The sequence below is a fragment of the Austrofundulus limnaeus genome, unplaced genomic scaffold, assembly GCF_001266775.1.
Source record: "Austrofundulus limnaeus strain Quisiro unplaced genomic scaffold, Austrofundulus_limnaeus-1.0 Scaffold862, whole genome shotgun sequence".
NCBI lineage: Eukaryota > Metazoa > Chordata > Actinopteri > Cyprinodontiformes > Rivulidae > Austrofundulus > Austrofundulus limnaeus.
The window spans coordinates 93,454-114,065 of record NW_013953264.1 but is presented as its reverse complement, the minus strand read 5'-3'; the positions used below and the strand labels follow the sequence as shown (position 1 = coordinate 114,065).

The 20,612-nt window shown below is 39.4% G+C and overlaps 1 protein-coding gene across 2 annotated transcripts in view; it reads left to right on the top strand.

Moving 5' to 3' along the window:
* The first annotated feature begins 390 nt into the window (after positions 1-390).
* The window catches only part of znf827 (zinc finger protein 827), a 77,891-nt gene continuing 57,669 nt past the window's right edge, over positions 391-20,612 (top strand). For both annotated transcript variants that reach the window (XM_014029165.1, XM_014029164.1), the window contains exon 1: positions 391-808. In XM_014029165.1, coding sequence (XP_013884619.1) covers positions 766-808 — 43 coding nt within the window. In that variant the 5' untranslated portion in view covers positions 391-765. The remainder of the gene's footprint in view (positions 809-20,612) is intronic.

Genomic DNA, 20,612 nt, shown 5'->3' with positions numbered 1-20,612 from the left:
TTGTGCATTGGGTTCAACCATTTCTCAACACAAAATAATTTTAGAGTAAAACTCTGCCATGAAAAGTGGCGGGCAATATTGCATTCATTCAAAGAACGCGAGGCCTTTAAATAGTGTAATAAATAATTGGAGAAATTTGTATTTTCTGCCTTTACCAGGAATAAGAGCTTAGATTTGCGTCATTTGCATAATTTATTTAAAATGCTAGGCTGTTTTAAATATAATCTCGTTTAAAATCTATTTCATTTGGGTCGAACATTTTCATCAAATTCGTGTTTTATATTTTCTTGTCAGTAATAGACTCTGAAAGCTTGGGGGCACCTTGTCCGTGCACGCTGCTCTCGGGGGCGAGCTCCTTCCAAAGCGCGCGAGAGTGCGTGTTTGTGTGTGAGTGAGAGAGAGCGCGTGAGTGAGCGAGCGAGCGAGTGAGTGAGTGTGCGCGCGCGCGTGTCTGCTGCTCTGCTGTTGCTGCCCTTTGATCCCTGCATTAGTGTTAGTTAGGGGCTCGGAGACACACTTGCAAACCGAGAGCGGCCATACAGTCAAGACACGGCAACAACAACAGCGGCACCTCCTCCGCCCCGTGTGTTCCCGGCCATTCTGCCCCCCGCTCCCTCTTCCTAACAATACACTTTAAAACCGAGCAAAGCCAGGTGCAACGACCGAGTCCCTGCCATCACTGGCGCCTCCGGTCTCAATGGGAAACAACCTTCTTTCTTCTTACCCCCAAACAAGGACGAGAATGTGATTAAAAACGGGGGGAAAATGCCAAGGAGGAAGCAGGAGCAGCCCAAGCGCCTGCCTTCACGTAAGTCGTTCCACTCGATGTGTGTGCATTTTTTTCCCCCTCACCCGCTCATAAAAACAGCTCCGTGTGTTTTGCGCAGTAGTTTAGGGTTATAGAGGTGAAACGGACAAAAGACTTGGTGTTCGGTTATTTCTCCCTTTCTCTTCTTTTTTTTTAATGTCCGAGCGAGGCAGCCATGTTGTTGGCGATGGATGATGTTAGTGAGGCAGAGTGAGTGGATAAAAGATACGTGGCTTTAATAAAGAGCAGATTTTTTTTTTAAAAAAAAGAAGGGGGGGTCCGCTGTTCCGCTAAAAGGTTGCGGTCAATTGGCGAATGTCGTGCGGTGCTACGGCCGAGGTTTGGTCGCTAATGTCTTCGCCTCTTGGAGGTCTCCTTTTTTTTCGGGTAGAAAAAGAGAAGGGGGAGGTTCTGGGAGTCTGGCCGCAATAAAACGAAGGGTCAGCCGGATCAGACGAGCTAGAGTCTGGCTTGCACCCCCCACCGGTCCTCCATGAAACCTCCGGTGCTCCGAGTTAGCATGGCGCTATCACAGCAGCAGCGTTCGGCGAAACTTCATTTCCTCGGCAATATTCGTTCTTAAACTTTCGCCTCAGTTTTTGCTGCTGCGCGTCGCGGAACCGAATTGGCTGATTTTGTGGTTGTTGTCGACTTTGAGGAGGGGAAAGTGTGATAAGATATTTTATTTTATTTTTTCACCGCTCCCTGCCAACACGAAGGCTATGTCAGAGCCATGGTCGGTCACCTGAAGTTCAGGGTCTCTCTCCCCCCCCCTCTCCTTTTGCAGCCATTCATTGCAGACAGACTACGATCAATAACGCGGCTAGAGAGGTAAATAAAAAAAAAGAAGGAAAATTCAGCTCCACTACTCTACTCACAACAACAAGAACAACTAATATACTTCCCGGATAGTTTATTTTAGTCGGTGGTTGCCTTACTTTTGTGCATTTGACCCTTCCTGTCTTCGATATTGTTCCTTTTATCAGTCCAGATAATGAAAAGCTGCAATAACACACCCCGGCCGCTGGAGGATTCCTCGTTAGGTGTTAGTGGGCAATGACAGTGATTATTAAAGTGACGTTCCCCCCCCCTGCTCTTAATCATTTCATTGCGTGGGCAACTGGGCTCAATTAGTCACATTGATATGTAAATGTAATGAATAAGTAAGTGATTCGTGGCTAAATCAATAAAGAGCTTGATGCATTTGTGTTACGTTTTCATTTTTATAAATGTCACATCCCAGCAGCTGTTCGGTGTTGCTGCTGATAATGTAGCAGTTAATGCAGAAGTCAGGTGTTTGACCTGAGGCTGAACTTGCAGGGGGGGTTGTAGAAGCAGACTCGTGGAGCCAGGTGACAGTAGGTAGGTACAGTGATTTGTTCTCTGTGTGTGATTGACTGACAGTGCAGGGAAATAAGTGTGGAAGTCTCCTGAATGGATTGCACAGAACTGAGTATGTCCATGATATGCATAATGGAAATAAGCCGTTGCAGTTTTATTATTTTTTAATATGAATTTGCCTCAAGACTTATTTGAGGGAGTGTATACTATGTTGTCCTAAATGCGTGCAAGTGATTTGTAATCGTCTTAAACGCCGCTCATCTGCGCGTGTGTTCATTTGCCTGCACTGTTAGCAAAATATCTCAAGGACGACTGGATACGTTTTGATGAATCTTTTCGAAACTAATCATTGGCTACGTTCACACTGCAGGCAAATCCGACCCAAATCCGATTTTTTTGACCCATCTGACTCATCCGATTTTTTTATGACAGTCTGAACGAGACAAATCCGATTTTTTCAAATCCGACCCAGGCCGTTTCAGTATGTGGTTTTAAATCGGATACATATCTGATGTTTTCAAAGTGACTGCAGTGTGAACGCTCATGTTACATTCATCTGACTTTTTCATCAGTGAGGTGGGGGTGAAGGATCGATAAGACACTAACCTCAAGTCACGCTGTTTAAATCTGTAGCTCCATGTGTTTACAGCTCCAAAACACAAGTCCAGTTGCTTCATCTTTTTACTTTTCATTTTCCACGTAGATAGTATGATAATAACATGTCCAGCCTGGGTCGCAGAGAGTATCGATCCTAAAGTTCGATACTCGGTCGATACTTTATTTCCAGCTCGTAGTTTCGTTCAAAAAAAAAAAAGCTTCACTGGAGCATCCCGGTCAGAGGCAGGTTCAGATATAAACACTGAACTAAAGAAGCAGGTCATATAATTATTTAATCGGCTCTGATTAAGCAACAACTTCCGATTCGATGCGCAAAATGTAGCATCCATGTTAGCTCTGTAAACAAACAAGCGGCTGATGAGACGTCACGTCTTTTACTGCGCATGCGTGTCACATCAGTGCTGTGTAGCGTTCACACAGGGGTCTGATGCAGGTCACATTTAAAATGTAATGTGAACGTTCACACAAAAAGATCGGATTTTTTCAAAAAATCGGAACTGAGCATTAAGACCTGCAGTGTGAACGTAGCCATTGAGTGTGCATCTACAACTGATTTGTTTTTGGAGTCAATTCCGTTCGAGATGACTGTAGCAAAGCAAACTTCACAACTGAGACAGAGCCCATCTTATTTGAGCTTTCAGCATCGAAAACCTGGCCAAATGATTGGAATGGGCTCTGTTTGTTAGCAAAATATCTTATGAGCTGCTGAATGGATTTTAAGGAAACTTTCAGAAAGTAATCATTAGACATGCAATTAAAACTGATAAACTTTTGGACTTGGCCTAATTCAAGATGGCTTCTGTAGCCAACTGTATGTAGGAAATGCAAAAATTGTTAAAAATTAGTAGAATATGCTTTTGTTCAAGGAATGATAGGACTATCATTTTAAACTGTATGTACAAAGGAAAGTACTTCACTGTATGGAGAAATGCACGTACTTCAAATAAAATTAACACTCAGTGTGTGTCATCAAGTGGCACATAATTGTTTTGTGGTATGTAAACTCTAATGTAGTACAATAAAAATAACTAGTTATTCACAGAAGAGATTATAATGGCATTGAATATCCAATTAAAAAATCATTTATAGTTTAAATGTTTGCTCATATTTTACTTTGAACAAAAATGTGCAATATCATGAAAGAACTGAATGATTTTTTTTGTGAAAAATAGGACCAATTTTCATATTAGGATGCCATAGATTTTTTTCATCCTTGAAGTTGATTGTTTCAACAGCATCGTATATCTTTAGACACACACAAGCTTTTATGTTTTCTGTTGTTCAGCCAACAATATTTCAGTCACCGTTTTTAAATCACTCTGCAAACACTCTTCTTTCCTCCTGTGTAGTCTTCTCTCTCCACTGGAGTCGTGTTTGGCCTGTTACTGGGTTTAAATGGAAGTCTTTTCTGATTTAGGAGTTGTTTCCCCACTCGGTCAACAAACTGTCACAGAAAAGTATGAATTTGTCAGAAGCTCTTTTTTTTTGCACTTTGTTTTGGATCTTCCCACTCTGGAATGGAAGTGTCACCTCTTGCCAGCCGCTGTCAGTCTGTGTGTTTTCATTATGCAGCCAACAACACTGTGGTGGCGTGCCAGCCAGCCAGCCAGCGCAATATCGAGCTTCAAATCTCGTCATCTGTGGTGAAAAAGGCCAAGCTAATACACTGGGTTTAATGCTGGGGGTGCTTTATCTTAGCACAAACCTAGATATATGGCTCGGGCTGCCTGGTGTTGTCTGTAGCATAACTCGTGGTAAGAAGTTCTTCAAGTGTGTGAGCATGGCACGCACATGTGAAAGTGAACACACAGTCCTCTTTTGTATGTGTGTGTGTGTGTGTCTGAGGCTACATAATCTTGCTATGGAGGTCATGGTACAGTATGGCGCCTTCACTTTGACAAGCAAACATGACCTTTGGTGCCACCGTGAAAACTGCCATTCTTTTTGACCTTGTGTTATTGTTTACGTAATTTTTGCTGCCTTATTGCTCACTCCAAAAAGGTATGGATTAGTTTGTGTGCTTATAAGGCATGACTGGTTTCACTAGTGGCACATTTTTGTCAATTTTCCAAGCCAGCATGTGTGTGAAGAACCCTTGAATTCCTTTTCTCCTCTCTCCTGATGATCTACATTTCAAATAGAGAGGTGTCGCGATCATTTCTAGACAGATTTCCCCTCTTTCTGTCAGCCAATAACTGACTGACTGGGTGGCTCTCTACCTTGCTGTAATGGTGGGTCTTTGGCTACCTTCCACTTGCTATGATTATAATGACCTTGGTGGGGCTAGGGCTTGAAAACATTGGATTATAGGAAAAAGAAAATGAGAGAAGGGTTTCCATTTTCCCCTCTTGGCATAAAATCTTTGGCCACTTTCTGCCAAGAATCCTCCACCTCACCACCGAGTCTACGATCTCCCCCTTCAGCTTGAAGGGGGTTGGTGGGGGTGCAATGACAGTACAGGGCGAGCGGCGAATAATGACGCACGGTCCTGAACTTGGGGAAGGAATTTACAGTACAGAGGAGCCGTCTTAGATTGCAGAGAAGTCTGTTTTCATTTAGCAATCATATTCAGCAGACAAATTGAACTCTGCCACTTGTGTTTCACTCAATAGTAACAGAAAACACAAACAGATCTGAAAGAACAGTTTGCCGGGCAGGGTTTAATGGGCCTGGTTTCACAGAAGTAGCTAAGCCTCGGGGCTAGGATCAATATTTATACACAAATGTTAACCTTATTTGCCACTTCAGACAATTGGCAAGACACGCAGTCAGGAGGGTTTGCAGCGCTTAAAAATAAAGAATTTACAAGAATAAAAACTTGCTGTTGGGCTGTGTGTTAATCAAGGCTAATGCAAAACAAAAAAAAAAGACTTAAAATAACAGGTTTATAAAATAGTTTTTGAATTTGCATTAATTTAGTTCACAGAATACCCGCAAAAATACATGACTAGTTCTCTGAATAGAATTTGTTAAAAAAACTTCTGTTATTTATTTATTTATTTATTTATTTACTTACTTACTTACTTATTTTCATATTTTTGTTTAAATTTACTTTTCTGGCCCTACTAATAACACAACTAAGACAAAAGATGTTATTTACTTGTATGTGATTGTGTGCTTTCGGTCAGTCTTTTTGAACTATCATTTAAATTGCTGAAAGTTTCACATTTTACTTTAGGATAAAACAAGGCATCAGTGTGTAATCTGTGTTCAGTCAAGGTACAATATTACAAAAGCAGCGGTTCACAATTTTGGCTGGCTGAAATATTGCTAACAACATATCCTATGTTTTGCTCGCTGCATGGCCTAACATTTGCAGGGAAAACTAGTTTGCAGACTCGACCACAAACCTTAAGTACTGAACACTTGTAAAGCACATCAACAACAGCGTGAAGTATAAAGTGTGTGTGTGTGTGTGTCTGTGTGTGTCTGTGTCTGTGTGTGTCTGTGTGTGCAGACACACTGATGGGACTGCATCATGTCTGCCAGTAACATTTGAGAGGCAGAAAACTGCCAAGAGTTTGCAGCAGACAGCAAAATTACAATATAATTCTCACACAGCCAGTTAGATTATGAATAAAGAGTTGGCATTCGCTAAATTAAAGAATCAGGTTGTGTTAAAAAAACATAAATGGTGACAGTTGTTTTAAGCTAATTGTTCCTGCATGCAAATCAGCGTATTTTGTCCCCCATTGGTGCTCTTGAAAGTTTGTGCTGTACTTCTAAAACTTAAAATTGGGAGGGGAAAATGAAGAGCCCAGCTATGTCAAGATTACATTTTTAGATTCACAGTTATTGTTTTGTCTCCTATTTTTAAGAGTGAAATTGCTGCTCATTTCAATATGCGTGAAGTACATGGATTTACTTTTAGTCAATTTACTGTGATTTCCTAAAGAAAACTACACATTCTTAAGGCATTTCTATCAATAAAAACAAATGAAACTCAGAGGAACACTTCTGTTTTTTTTTTTTTTTTACGTAAATCTTTTGTCTGGCATCATTGTGACTTCACAGAGCAAGACAAATCCAAGTAAGTTAATGTCAACAGTTATAATCCATATGAGATAGAGATTTTTTACAGTTGTTCGTATACCGTATGTAACTTTATACTTGCTCAGCTAAATAATATATTTATACACAGAAGAAAATCTGTTCACAACCATCGTAAAGAAGACATCAAGCTGCTCATCTTTTTCTGTTGTTTGATTTGACTTGTGCTAAATAACTGTACCATCATAACATTTATTTATTTATTTATTTATTTATTTATTTATTTTATTTATTTATTTATCTATCCAAGCTGAATGATCAAGAGAAAAACAGTTAAACACTTTTTCTTGCTCGTATTTATTACTTATCCTGTAATTGTTATGTTTACTACAATGCTTTGTCTTTGTAGGCATGATATACATTTTTATAGTGCAACAAATATAAGCTGAGCAATGAGAAAAGTTTGGGTTGATTTAAAATGTTTTGTGGTGTAGATTCTTAACTCCCAAAGAGCAGTGAAATTGCAGAGATTATTTGAGAAACAAACTCTTGTAATAACAAGAAAAGTTAATGTGGCTTCTTCATAATGAAGCATGTTATTGAATCAATCAAGCAGTGAAAGCAGTCTAAACTTCCCACTATGGATTTACTGATAATTAACTGAAGCACAAGTTGCTGGTGTCTCAGTCATCCAGGACAAAGATAAAATCTGGAGCTCCCCTTGATGTGAACTGAAAAAGCTTTTAGACGAGAGGGTAATTGTCTTCAAAAAATGCTCTTTTGAAAAAGCAGGGGAAAAAAATCCTACATTGAAAAATATTGTGATTTAGCATTCATGCTATTATTCTGTTTTTTTTTATTTGTTTGCTATCTATTTCTACATAAAAGTTTTGTATTTTATCCTACTTTTAGCTAGCATTCTGCTGCATTTAGCAATTGCTTTGCTTCTTTCAGCTTGAACAACTCAGTTTGTCAAATTTCCAGCAAATCTCAGCAGTTATTCAGCTCTCAGAATTATCTTGTTTAAATCGTAAGAATGTCAAACATTACACATTGCTGCTTGTATTCATTCTTTCCTCGGCTTCATGTTAATCTTCATTTGAAAGCTGTGACACTTTACAAATGTAGCCTTTTTCATAAAGTTTATTGTTCGATTCTTTAAATCCACAATGTTTTCTTCATCAAGATCTTATGAGGAGAACTATAAGATTCAGCAAAATCAATGTACCTTTAAGCTAAAGTTAAGAATGCCCAGATGGATGACAAATAGATGAATGAATGTAAATGTACTTTGTCAACAGTGCCCAATCAATAAGATTTGAGCCGGGGGGTGGGGGTGTTTTTCTCAAGGACACCACGATATGGACATGGCAGGGAGTAGAACCTGCAACTTTCTGGTCCCAAGTCTGCTGCTCTACCCCTGCACCACAGCTGCCCCAACTTTAGGAGTCGAAGCAGGGATATTCCAACATGTCTGACATAGAAAAGCCTGAGTGTAAAACTTCTTAAAGACATTTTTTTACGCAATGAAAGATGATCATTTAATTTTATTCTCTAAATAATGGGTTTATTTTGTGGATGAAAACACAGGATTCTGATATATTTTGAAGCTGTTTGAGCCAAGGTCAGCTCTCGCATCACATAGCTGATACAGTGCTGTTCAGAAAAAAAAAAAAAAGGAAAGTCAGCCTCCACCCACGAGTTATTTTATCTGATGTTGTGGCTATTGCCTTTTAATACAGACATTTGGATTTTTGATATTTGCTTGTTGTCACTTCTTAGCCTTGCTGCACACTGAATTGATTTTATTTGATCAAAAGCATTCAGCACTGCAGCAGTTTGATGGCTCTCAGGCAGCAGGGTATGTAAAGAAGGCAGTAAAGGAGATGCTAAATGAGAACTGGACAAATGCAGCATCTCTGTTATTCTGTGTGAATAAAATATGAAAAAGCTATGAATGACTTTAGTGATCACATACACTTTAAATGGCAGTAAACAAAGGGTCATTTCCCAATGCTGCTATGCAGACAGAGGCTGAGACAGGGATGCTGATAACTTTATTACACATAGTGTGGAGGTTGCTGTTAATGTTTTATTAATGGAATGAGTTTCTATCTGAAGTACAGTGCAGCTTGTAGCAGTGGTACTAAAGACACTACAATGTTTTTACATTTGGGATGTATTTGGCAACTTTATAACTAAATTCTGTTATCAACCAATGTTGAGTTTGGATTGCCAACAAGGCTAAATCCGAACAGACACCTTGGAAAGTTCCTTTCACATTCCTCACCATTAGGAATCTGCATTCTAATAATTTCAAAGTGTCTGTACTGAACAGAGAATCCTTTTTGTAGCAAAGAACCAGAAGCATTCCTAAAAGGTCCGACAGTACCTGCCCATCTGCCCCGGTCCCAATCAGAACCCCCTTCCTTTGTGTGGAATGGAAGTGCCTCAGTCTCTGTAACGATTTTTTTTTTTTCCGTGTTGACAAGTCACAACATGGAGATCTACAGCTCGGAGAGCAGCCCTTTGGCTACATAGAGCCCTGCTTGCACTGAGTAATAGCAATCTCACAGGAGTAGCAGGTTTTCAGCTGGCAGCAGTTCATACGGAACAGCTCGCCGGTGCAGCTGGGAAAGACAGAGCGGAGTGGAGAGGGAGAGAGAGGGGCTGGTGGTGGTGGTTCGCAGTGGAGATGGAGGGAGGAAGTGGAGAGAGGAAGAGCCGTTAAGAGCTTTGGGCGGTTTCTCTGTTGTTGTACCACACAAGTGCATCCAGGCCCTGCAGGACAAGCCTTTAACAGGCATGAGGGATGGAGAGCATGAGAGGAGCGGAGGAGGCGGCAGAAGAGGAGGTGGTGGTCTGGGGAGCTGAAACTGGCCAGTGGTGCCAGACGCCTGATCTAAACAGGGATGTGATTTATTGTTTGCTTCTGTATTACTTTACACTAAACACAGTGAAATTAAAGGACTTCCTCAATTGTCTTGAAAGAAGAAGCATCCCCTGTGTGCTGTAAAAAAATGTCTTCAGCATGTGGTACTTAAGCGGTGCTGGAAATTGAAAAGTTTTTGGCAGAATATGGGATTGTATGCACAGAGTGTATTTTGCAAAGCTGCTTTTAACACGTTCTGGTTTAATGTAGGCCTTCACAATATGCACATTTGCTAGTAGGCTGGCCCACATGTTGATCTTTGTCGCCCTCGCAGAACACACTGCACGGCACAGTGCAATGAGATGACCTCACTTCCTGTGTGGGCAGAGGAGGGCACGGGGGTCCTCTGGTATACACATGCACACACATTCCCTCCTGAAGCACAGCCTGGCTTCTGTTAGCCTTTAGTGCGCTGGCCAGGCAAACCCCACTCTACTCTTAGTGTGGAAGGGTATCTTTTTAGCACGTTTGAGCTGTAGAGATCAAGGCGAGGGGCTAATATTTCCTACACGCCGGGCTAACAGCTGCATGTCTGCAGCTTTTTGGGACAGTAGCCGTTCAGTCGAGAGATTAAACGCATCGAGAAGGAAGGGTTAGGGGGTGGGCTGATACAGACAAAGCACTGTAGGTCCATAAGGCTGTGACAGCTCTCTGGGGAAACAATATATCACCTCTAAAAGAAGAGTGGAAGTGTTTGGCTCCAGGACAAAACCTCCTGAGAAGTTAAAAATCACTGATGTGATGTCATCTTGGAGGAAGGCATTGTCAGTACGGTGTGAGGTAATTTATGAACCCTAAAATGCACTTGAACATCTTGTCTAATTCAGTGTTGTTGAGTTAACGCCCAGTTTAAACACCATGGTCGTACCCCTGCTGGTGCATTATAAAAGAAAGATGTGTCTCTGGTCGTATCTTTTCATTGTTTACCAAGGACATTCAATCAGTTGGTTTTACGCTTTTGATGTTAATACAATACATTCACTAGGTATTTTTGAGTGGAGTTTTGTGGTGTATGGTTCCTGTTGGGCTCACAAACTATAAATGGAGATAAATTAACTTGGACAAAATAGAGGTTTTAACTGAAGAATGAATCAGTGTTGAATGCTGTTGTAAAAAAAGAAGTGAATCTAAAGGCTCGGCTCATAATTGCCTGTGTTTTCTCACACCCCACAAGTCTTTCTGAATGGAGGCCATGTTAGTTAGATTGCCATGTCATTAATCCCTGATACTCCACAGGGGAGTGGTCAGCAGCAGATGTATTTGCGTTTACTCCAGAAGGTTTTCTAGATTAGCACAAATCCTCTCCGAAAAACCGTTTAAAAACCTCATTTGGCACGCACAGCCAGACTTTGGGCTCAAAGCTGGCCGACAACATTGACAGCCATCCCTCCCTCTACATCTAATTCTCTTTGACTTCCCTTTTTTTTTTTATAAAATCCCACACATTGTGATTCCCCTTTCATGCTGATTTGGACAGGGCAGTGTAATTGTTTGGAAACAGGGTTCTGTCATTTGCATGTAGCAAGCAGCCACTTTTCCAGTTTCAGTGGTTTGACCTTGTTGTACCTGCCAGCCAGAAATGAGATCATCAGAAGAGTAGACGAGAAGCTGACATCTCTCCTCCACCTACCCGTGGCTTTAAGTGATGGTTGTCATAGCAATCATTATGCCACAGAACAGACTCGGTGGGTGAAGGATGGCTTTGAATGCGCCAGCCTCAGGTCACAACCTGGTTATGACAGAACCAATAGACCAATGAGGGTTGGTTGCAGTAGTGTGCATGCACAAAGTAAACAGCTGCATACATAGCTTGTTAGGTTTATAGATTTTATATTGGGATTTGAAATGTTACTGTGATGCCTGTTTTTTATAGCATGGAAATGGGACTGCAGGTATTGGTGTATGGACAGGAGAAGAGCAGCAAGGGGTGAACAATGCCTCTCATTCCCATCAACTGCCCAGGCTAGCATTTAACATGGAGATTGGAAATGGAATAAGCTCCCCCCTTTCTCCCTGGACCTGCATGCATATGAGGTTAGTGCTGAGCATTTCCCGCTGTGCCACAACAATTATTCTCCCCTTTTTGCTGCCGCCATGTTTTTTTCTTCCCCTCTTTCTTGCTTTTAATGGCTTGAAAGTGCTCTCCCTTTCTATGAGATAGGGACCAGGACCAATCCTGATTTGTGACCCTGTCCTAAGTGACAGGCTAAAATCCAAGTAGGCACAGTCTTGGGCACTACTACCAAACAGCTGTCAAACCAATACCTCTATGAGGGGGAGGGAAATAAGAAGACACCACCATGTCAAAGATTTTCTCCCTCTTTTCATCCTTGTTTTTCTCTTCTGAGTGTCTCTAACAGATGCTGCCTTTATCATGCTACCAGTAAATCTTCTTATATTCATATACATCTACATATACAATTATGTCTTAGTCTGGCCCCACCTCCCACTGGACTTTTATTGTGTGAATACTGTAGGGCCAAGTGTCCCTTTTACCAGTTTGGTGATCTACAAACAATACATGGACACTGCACTCCCCCACCTTCCACACTCCTACTTTCTCTCACTTCTTTTTTTTTTCTGCAGACAGACAATCACTTTTTATGAGGAGCTTCAGTATGGCGAAAACTACACAGTAGGGAGATGGTTTGTTCCTTTCACACACATTCTGAAGAAAATAGAGCAGCATCTACATTGTGTTTGGAAAAAAATATAACTAGCTAGAGAGGTTAAATTTTAAATGTGAAAACAAATTTGCCTGATTGCCTGAAACTAAACCTATGAGGGTTTTTTTTTTTAGCAGTGGGATTTCAAAGTTTAAGTGGAGGAACGTTTAAAAAACAAGCTTATTGAAAGTGGTATAATTATCAGTCATGTTCCATGATTCATTTTACAATGGCAGTCTGTCTCCACAGAATTAAGAGGGATCTGTGAATTATGGTGTTTTACTTGTTACACTGGACCCGTTTATCAAAGAGCATATTAATGTTTCTTTCCCATTTACTTTAAAAACTCTTCATTTTTTATTCTGACAAGTAACTTTTAAGATCAGCAGCACTTCTAAGTCTAAGACTTGATGATGTACATTCTCAAATATTAGGTAATTATTTGAGCAAATGAGCTCTCAGTTCAATTATTGATAATTGATCTGAATAGAAAAACCTGCCGTGAACATCCTGCATTACTGCTAGTTTTTTTTATTCTGCAAAAAAAAAATCAAGGTGTGCTTTGGCTCACTACAGGCAAACTGTGCATGTTGTTTATTCACAAATGAAATACATGGTAATTCATTAATTCATTTTTTAATTTTGACCAACCCTGTTAACTGTTTTACCCCATTAAGTGCTTAAACGTGCTTTTTTGTGTGTGGTCTGCAATAGGGGTGTAACGATACTTCGATCTATATCAATATATCGATTTTAATAGTTCATGATTAAGTTATATCGAGGCAAAATAAAAATCCCGATCAATATCGTCATCATGTGCTCAATGTGAATCGATATCATATCCCCATCTAACATAGTCATTGTGTTAGATGGGCATATGATATCGCATTATATCGATTGCAGACGTGAATTGAACTGAATCGAAATCGTATCATGACAGACTTTGTGATATCGATAAATATGGAATCATCATCCAAACATATCGATGTAATATCGTATCGTGATAAAGCTGGTGATTTACACCCCTAGTCTGCAACACACTTCTATATGTCATTGCACCTTGATCTTATTTGGGGATGGCCTCAGAAATTTGTGAAGCTCTGGATTTGGTACAGTTTGGGTTACTCTTGCATATTCATCACCCACTGCTGCAAAGTGAAAGCAGACGGTGATGGTTTTGCCTGTTTGTGTGCCTGTCTGTTTTGAAAATGCTTAGAACCACTGGCCAAATTTTAATGACACAAAGTAATCATTGGATCCTACAATACTTTAAGAGTCGAGATGATTCAAGATGGTTCTCACAGCAAACCAGCCCCAAGAAAATAATTGATTATAGCTCTAGTCAACTGTACATATACTGACCTAAAATTTAGTGTGATGGTAGCTGAAAGCCATTTCTAATGCAAAAAGGGCGGTGATGTGGTTTTTGGTAATATATAATTTTAAGATTGACCTGTGCAACTGTTGTTTTTACTTTTTTTATACTTCTTTCTCTGTTTTTTTTCCCCAAAACACTTTACACATTCTTCGTTTTGTGGATATAAACCGCTGCATCCCTTCTTGGCACTTGCTAACTTTTACACAGTCAGCTTATGCTTAGTGTAATCTCTGACAGCTCGGTCACTGAGACAAGACATTTTGGAGAACTACGTGTAAAACCTTCGATGTTGGTTGAGTGCCCACCATCATTTACTCTGCAGAAAGCGAGACTAAAGCAGCAACCACAAACACCTTGGTGCAACCAAGTCCCTGGCCTAACCAAAGGAAGAGCTTGAGGTAGACTTGAGTAATACTTGAGTAATATCAACCAAACGATTGAGGTTTTCACAAGTTCCCAAAGCTGGACTCAAAATGACCAGAGTGTTTAGTGCTTTAATACTGAGACCTGAGGCTGTGCTGAATGTAGGATTACTAACAGATGCAAACAGGAACATGTTTGCAGCTTATATCTATTTATGCACCATGATGAAATTTATAATAAACCTCATCAAATCCAGTGTTTTACATATTAAATTTATCTTCCTTTTCCCTGCATTTTGACTGTAATAGGGAATTCCTCACCATGTTGACAGAATACAGTCAGACATTTTTTTTTGTCACCACTCTTGCAGGTTGACAGCACGGCTCATTCACACAGAATTTTCAATTTGAAAGTTTACGTGCTGTCACAGTTACAGACAACAAGTGTGACTTGTTTTACACTACAAACAGTCCTTTATTTTCACAGAGCATACTAAAGATATCTGTTAAAGTGTTTGAACTCCACTTCTAATAATGATAATTATGATAATTGCTCTTTGCTCTGTGAACTCTCACTTCCTGAGTAGGCGTCCGTGCTCACACCGATCATTTGATTGCACCTTGCTGGACCTAATGTTATCTGAGTTTAGCTTTCATTTTCACAATAAAACATCAAAGTTAAAAAAAGCTCTTCACCACCAAAGATTTACATGCGATGTTAAAAACTCTAGGTGACCTGTGATACCATAACAAAACAAACAACTACGGACCCAACTGAGAATTTAAAATGTGGACTCAGACACAGATGGGTCCTCAGGTGCAGTGAACCTGGAAATTCCTAAATTGTTTTAGTTTCATTAAACTAGGATTGGTAATTCTGCATCTGTATTTTTCTCCTGCTGAATAAGTACAATGGAAACAGAGTGAGATGCTTCAGCAGCGAAAACATAATCTCGCTCTTAAAAGGCCAAACTGATGATGTTTGACCTATGAATTGCTGGCTTTTTTGGTTAGTTGTTGTTTTTTGGACACCACCTGATGAGGGGGCTGATAAATGGCTAAACGTAGGAATGAGTCTGCCTGGTTATCAACACTGCTCAAGTTGAATAAATGAGTCAGTCAGTCAAAGCTACAGTGTCAGGGATCACAGTGTACTGTAGATGTCTTTTTATTTAAAAAAATAACAACAAATATTCATTCACCAATATTTTATTCTTTCTCTCTGAAAACACATTTCTGGTATACTCAGTCTGGGGATTTTATTTATTTATTTTTACTACATTTATGTGTGCTTTTCTATTTATTAGGATTTAATATCATGGATTTCTGCAGTTTTCTACTTTTTAGTTAGTCAGGCCATTCAAACATCATTTAAATTACATCAAATACTCCAGAGAGGAGTGTTGTATATTTTGTGGTTGATTGAATTTTAGATACAGTCTTGTATTTTGATACTTTAATCAATTGCAGTCATTTACTTTAAACAGTAAAAGAATAAACAAGTTGCTCCAGCAGTATGAACAAAATGTTTTTATTTCAGAAATGTAGAACTGTTTTAGGGGTAGGGATGTCCCGATCAGATACTCAGTACCGGTATCAGTGGCAGATATGATCACTTTTTGAAAATCGGGTAGAATCGGATTTAATCATTTGATCGGGCCGATCCAGTTTTCGCGACAGTTTTCAGCATCATCGTGCTTTATAACTGCTATTAAGAAGTCAAGATGCACACAAGTATGCAACCATATCCACAGTGTGGGAACATTTTTCAATGGAAAACGATGCTGAAACTGCATCTTGCTAAATCTGCAAACTTGATGTTTCTTGTGGTGGGAACAGCGGGGATCACTTTAATACTACCAATGTTGTCACTTGGAAAGAAACAAAGAAATAAAGCTATTGGATCGGTATCGGAAAGACATGATTAAAAAAATTGGATTGTATCTGGAGCCACAAAATCTGGATCAGGACATCATATTCAGGGTGTGACCAAGTTTTATAAAAACACTGGATAGTCTCATGATTGGTGCCATTTTGTCCCCTCAGATGGTATGGACCACAGCACCGTGATAATATTTTTTTATGTGTACAAATAAATATCCAAGATTTGACTGGTTTCCTGCGCCTGATTTCAGTTCTTGTTGTACACTATTCCTTTCTGGAAGAACTAAGACAGAACTTAAGCAGATAACTTAAAACTCTGTCTGCGCCAGTAAACAAAGATTGTTGGACAGAGCCTTTGGTCCTTTGCAACTTTAATTGCAGACCCTGGTTTATTTAAAGAGCGGAGAACTCTTTGTGGTCATTCAGGAACTGTGTGGTTGGAACTGAATTATCTGTTCCTCAAAGTTTATTTTCCAAATGACAAGATTTAGAGTGTTTTTGCTATTGGTTTATTCCTATTACAAGACTCAAGTTGCAAAAAAATACACCTAATATTCTAAAATGTTCCTTCAGCAGAAATCTAACACATGCCTAGCATAATTTCATGTTTCATGTTGGTCATGTGATTACATTAGTTTGTGCAACACAAAAGCTTTGACTCCTCAAGAAAGAAGCATGTCCAAGTTACTTTGTCGCTTTGACCATGGCAGTAATCATCTGTGTTACAAAGTGGCAAAATCCACATTAAACACAATATAAAGCACTGCTTGGAGCTCACTACTCATGTTTGAACACAGCTAACCAGTTAACAGATGCATTTTTCCAATTCATACGTGCATGATAAAACATATCTCCTAACATGACAAAGGAAAGAAAATCTACGTAACATGCTTTGTTAAAAAACTTTGTCTTGTTTGACCCATAATTTATGACATTTATTGCAGTTAGCTGTAGAGACAGTTGGAAAAGAAAACCTACAGTATGCAGAGGTCACCAGAGTCAGTACATTTGTAATTCTACTTCACTAGAAAAAATAAGAAAAAATAAGAAAAGAACTGCAAGGACAGGTTTGAATTAGACAGGCTGAAAAGCTAGGAAGGTGAAAACCACATCTTGTGGAGGTTATACACTCTATGCACAAAAAACAAGCTGAAATAATGTAAACCTGTTTGCATACCATGCAAGTCTCTTTAGTAATAGTTTTTCTTTTAATGATCATAGTTTTCTGAATTATTTATTGGCTCTATTTTTCTACATCATAACTGCCTTGAGGTTTCTGTCTAAAGGAGCCACTTGATGTTTGAAAAAAATAACTAACACTGTTGCTCTTGTCTATTGTGTCAGCATATATAGAATGTAAACTACAAAAAAAATTATTTGGTGTCTTCATAAAACACAAACAAGCAGCAGATTTATTTTCCAGAGCAGTGATTGAGCACTGGATCTACCCATTAATATATGGCTGATTTGCATTTGGAATGTGAATTTGATGCACAACATTTTGTTTTTCCTTTGTTGTCTTCTCTGCAGGGAGCAGAAAATTGTTTTGAATCTAAATCCCTGCTTTGAATCATACAAAACCATAGCACCAATGTAGAACCATCAGGTACCGTCAAATGATACAGGTGTTGTAGTAATCCTGGTATTACTATGGTGTCACAATAAAAAAACATGTTTGGAACAAGAGTCTGTTAAAAGCGTGTTTTAATCACGTTGGCATAGTTCTTTAGGATTTTTACAATTTAGATTTAGAGATAAAATTTATGTTGTTGCTCTTGAAGCATCAGATGCAGGAGCTAAAGCAGGTCAGGCCAGTCGGTTTGATGACACATCTGATGTTATGAGCAAGTTTCATATATATTTTATAATTATTTTTTTCAACACGGGGTGCTAAAAATGTAACAGAAAAATAAACCAAGGGGGTAAAGTGCACTTCATCTGCATTGAGGAATTTCAGAAGTCCTGGGCTCTCAGTTGTCTCATTCTTTTCCAAGAACACTTCTCCTTCCTGTTTCACCTCTGGCATGCCGCCCAAAGTACCCACAAACCACGGAGGCCAGGGCTGAAAATACACACATGGTAATTTGCACTACATTTCGATACGACTCAGGCACCATTATATATAGCCCTGCTGTCTGAACTCTGATCCTCACCGAGCGTATCGTCTCACCTCAGATTCCAACTAAAAGATGAGTTTTGTGTGTCTTCATCCCAGCCAACAGTTGGACAGGATAACATACAGAGTGGGAAAAGGAACAAAGGAGTTGATGCAGACTTTTCAAAGCATTATCTACTGTAGATGTCTAGATTTGGCATTCAAAAATTATAATTGACTAAAACTGCTGATTCAGACCCCTAAATCTTAGGACTTAAAAGGCACAGCTTGTGCCCCATCCACGAATAATTTCTGCATGGACAAAAAAAAAAACTGTTTTTGTCATGAAAAAAAGTTTTGTTGGCTCTGTCATCATGCAGACTTTCTACACTGTTTTTAACTGGTTCTTCAGCTCGGCTATTGTTTGGCGCCAAGCATTCTTCAATTCATCCACTCACATCAGCGCCATGTCGTGACCGTCATCTCAGCAGTGCTAGGAGAGACGTGGGAGGAAAAGATCTTCTTGAGTTGTATGGCTGAATTATTTGCTAATATCTGGTCAGATTAATGAATTGGTGCTGTTTTCTTTGCCATGTAGAATGTTTGACAACAGCCAGCTGGGAGTTTAGCAAGTCATTCACTGACGTGGAGAACCGCAGTTGACGCTTTGGGTACCTTTTTAATTTCCAGTCCTGTTGCCTTGTTTTGTTTTTATTTTTTCCCCTTTCAAAGTTAAAATAGAAGCTGTACGTAGTTGTATGTTGCTGATGAAATAAACTATATTAAACTCTGCTTAAACATTGCACCTTAAAAAACTTTGTAAGACAGTAAATACATGTCAGGAAATAAACGGGTTAATAAAGTTAAATGCTTTTATTTTTAGACATTTTTTCTCAATGATTGTTTTTTTTATCACATTTCTTTAACTTTTAATAAAAACGATATACAAATGAAATACAGCATTTAAAATATAAACATTGTATTTGATTGTATTTATAATTATATTTCTTATATGCATTTTTTAGTTAAGAGAGAAAGTGTAGTAATGTAAGGTAAAAGTGCAAAAGCAAATGACAAATTATGCAATAAAGAGAGACAATCCACATCCAGTGTTTTCCCAATTAATGGAATTACTTTTCTTCTTAAGAAGACTGTTCATCATTTGTTGAGATGTGAGCTTGCCAGTGGTGCATCTCACCCACCATATTGTCCAGTGAGAGCTTAAAAAGCCAGCTCTGACTGCTGGGCATGCTCATTAGCATAGCCTGCGGCTGTGGCAAGGCCCACTAGGACTCAGCTGGACACTTAATTACCACCAAACCTTCTTCTTTAATACCTCAGTACTCACTGGTTTCCTGTCTATATTACCCTCTGCAGAAACTCCTTCCACACACCCATAGGTACACACATGTCCACACACAATTGTCACCCTCGCAGCTATGTCAGGAAAAGGGAGGCTAATCATTTTGTCATGTAAATGTGATGGGTTTAGTCTGACTATGTTGTGGTAGTCTTTTATGTTGCCTCACTTTGTAGGGCTTTGCGGTCAGCAATCTTTGAGCTTTCCATGACTTGCTGACCTACACTACCTCTCTCTATCTCTGGGTCTCCTTCATTCTTATATTAGCTCATGGGCATGACTCTCCTTTTGACATCGGCGCAGTATTGATGCACCCCCTTCCAACCCTAATCGGCTAATGGCCTCTTTTTCTTGTCTGCCCAGCCAAATCAACCCCTCCCCAAACTATCCCTTTATCTGTTCCTTCTCTCCCTCATCTTCTTCCCCCCGCCCTGTTCAGGCCAGGGGTTAGTCACGCCAATTTTTATGCCTGGCTATGCAACAGAACAGTTTTATGGAGATATATATTTTTAAGCACACTGATGGGCCATTTTATTATGACCACTATCAGGCAGCATTCTTACCTTCATATTGTTAACAAAAGTCAAGCCAAAATGATGACTGTGTGTGGCAAAAGTACACATTTAGTGCTTCCAGGGAATTTTACGAGAAGTTGTACACTTGAGCCATAGCTTTACTTGTGATTTTTTTAAGCAACTGTGAGCAATACTTTTTTTACTGTCAAAGATGAAACTAGTTCTAATTCCATGGGTCTTACAACCACACTAACACTAGATATAACACAATTCAGTTTGCATAAATATTATTTTTGCTCCAAAAGGTTCATTTTCCAATTTTGAAAACACTTCAGACTTGTTTCAACTCCTTGTTACGGTATTTATGCTTTTTTGGGTAATTTATCTGTTGATTTATACAACATAGTTAATCATTATAAGTTACAGGTGTGCTGCATTGACATACCCCGGTATTTTGTTTGTCTCTGGTGAAATTCAAGGCCGTTTACTCTGGTCATTGCTGAATATCTCTTTGACCTTTCATTTATGTAAACATAACCTGAACTGTAACTTCATGTTTGTTTCTTTTGGTCGGCTATGTAGTAGGTCTGTTAGGGCTGCCACGATTAATCGATTAACCGACGACTAATCGATTATTAAAATAATCGTTTGTGGCAGCCCTAA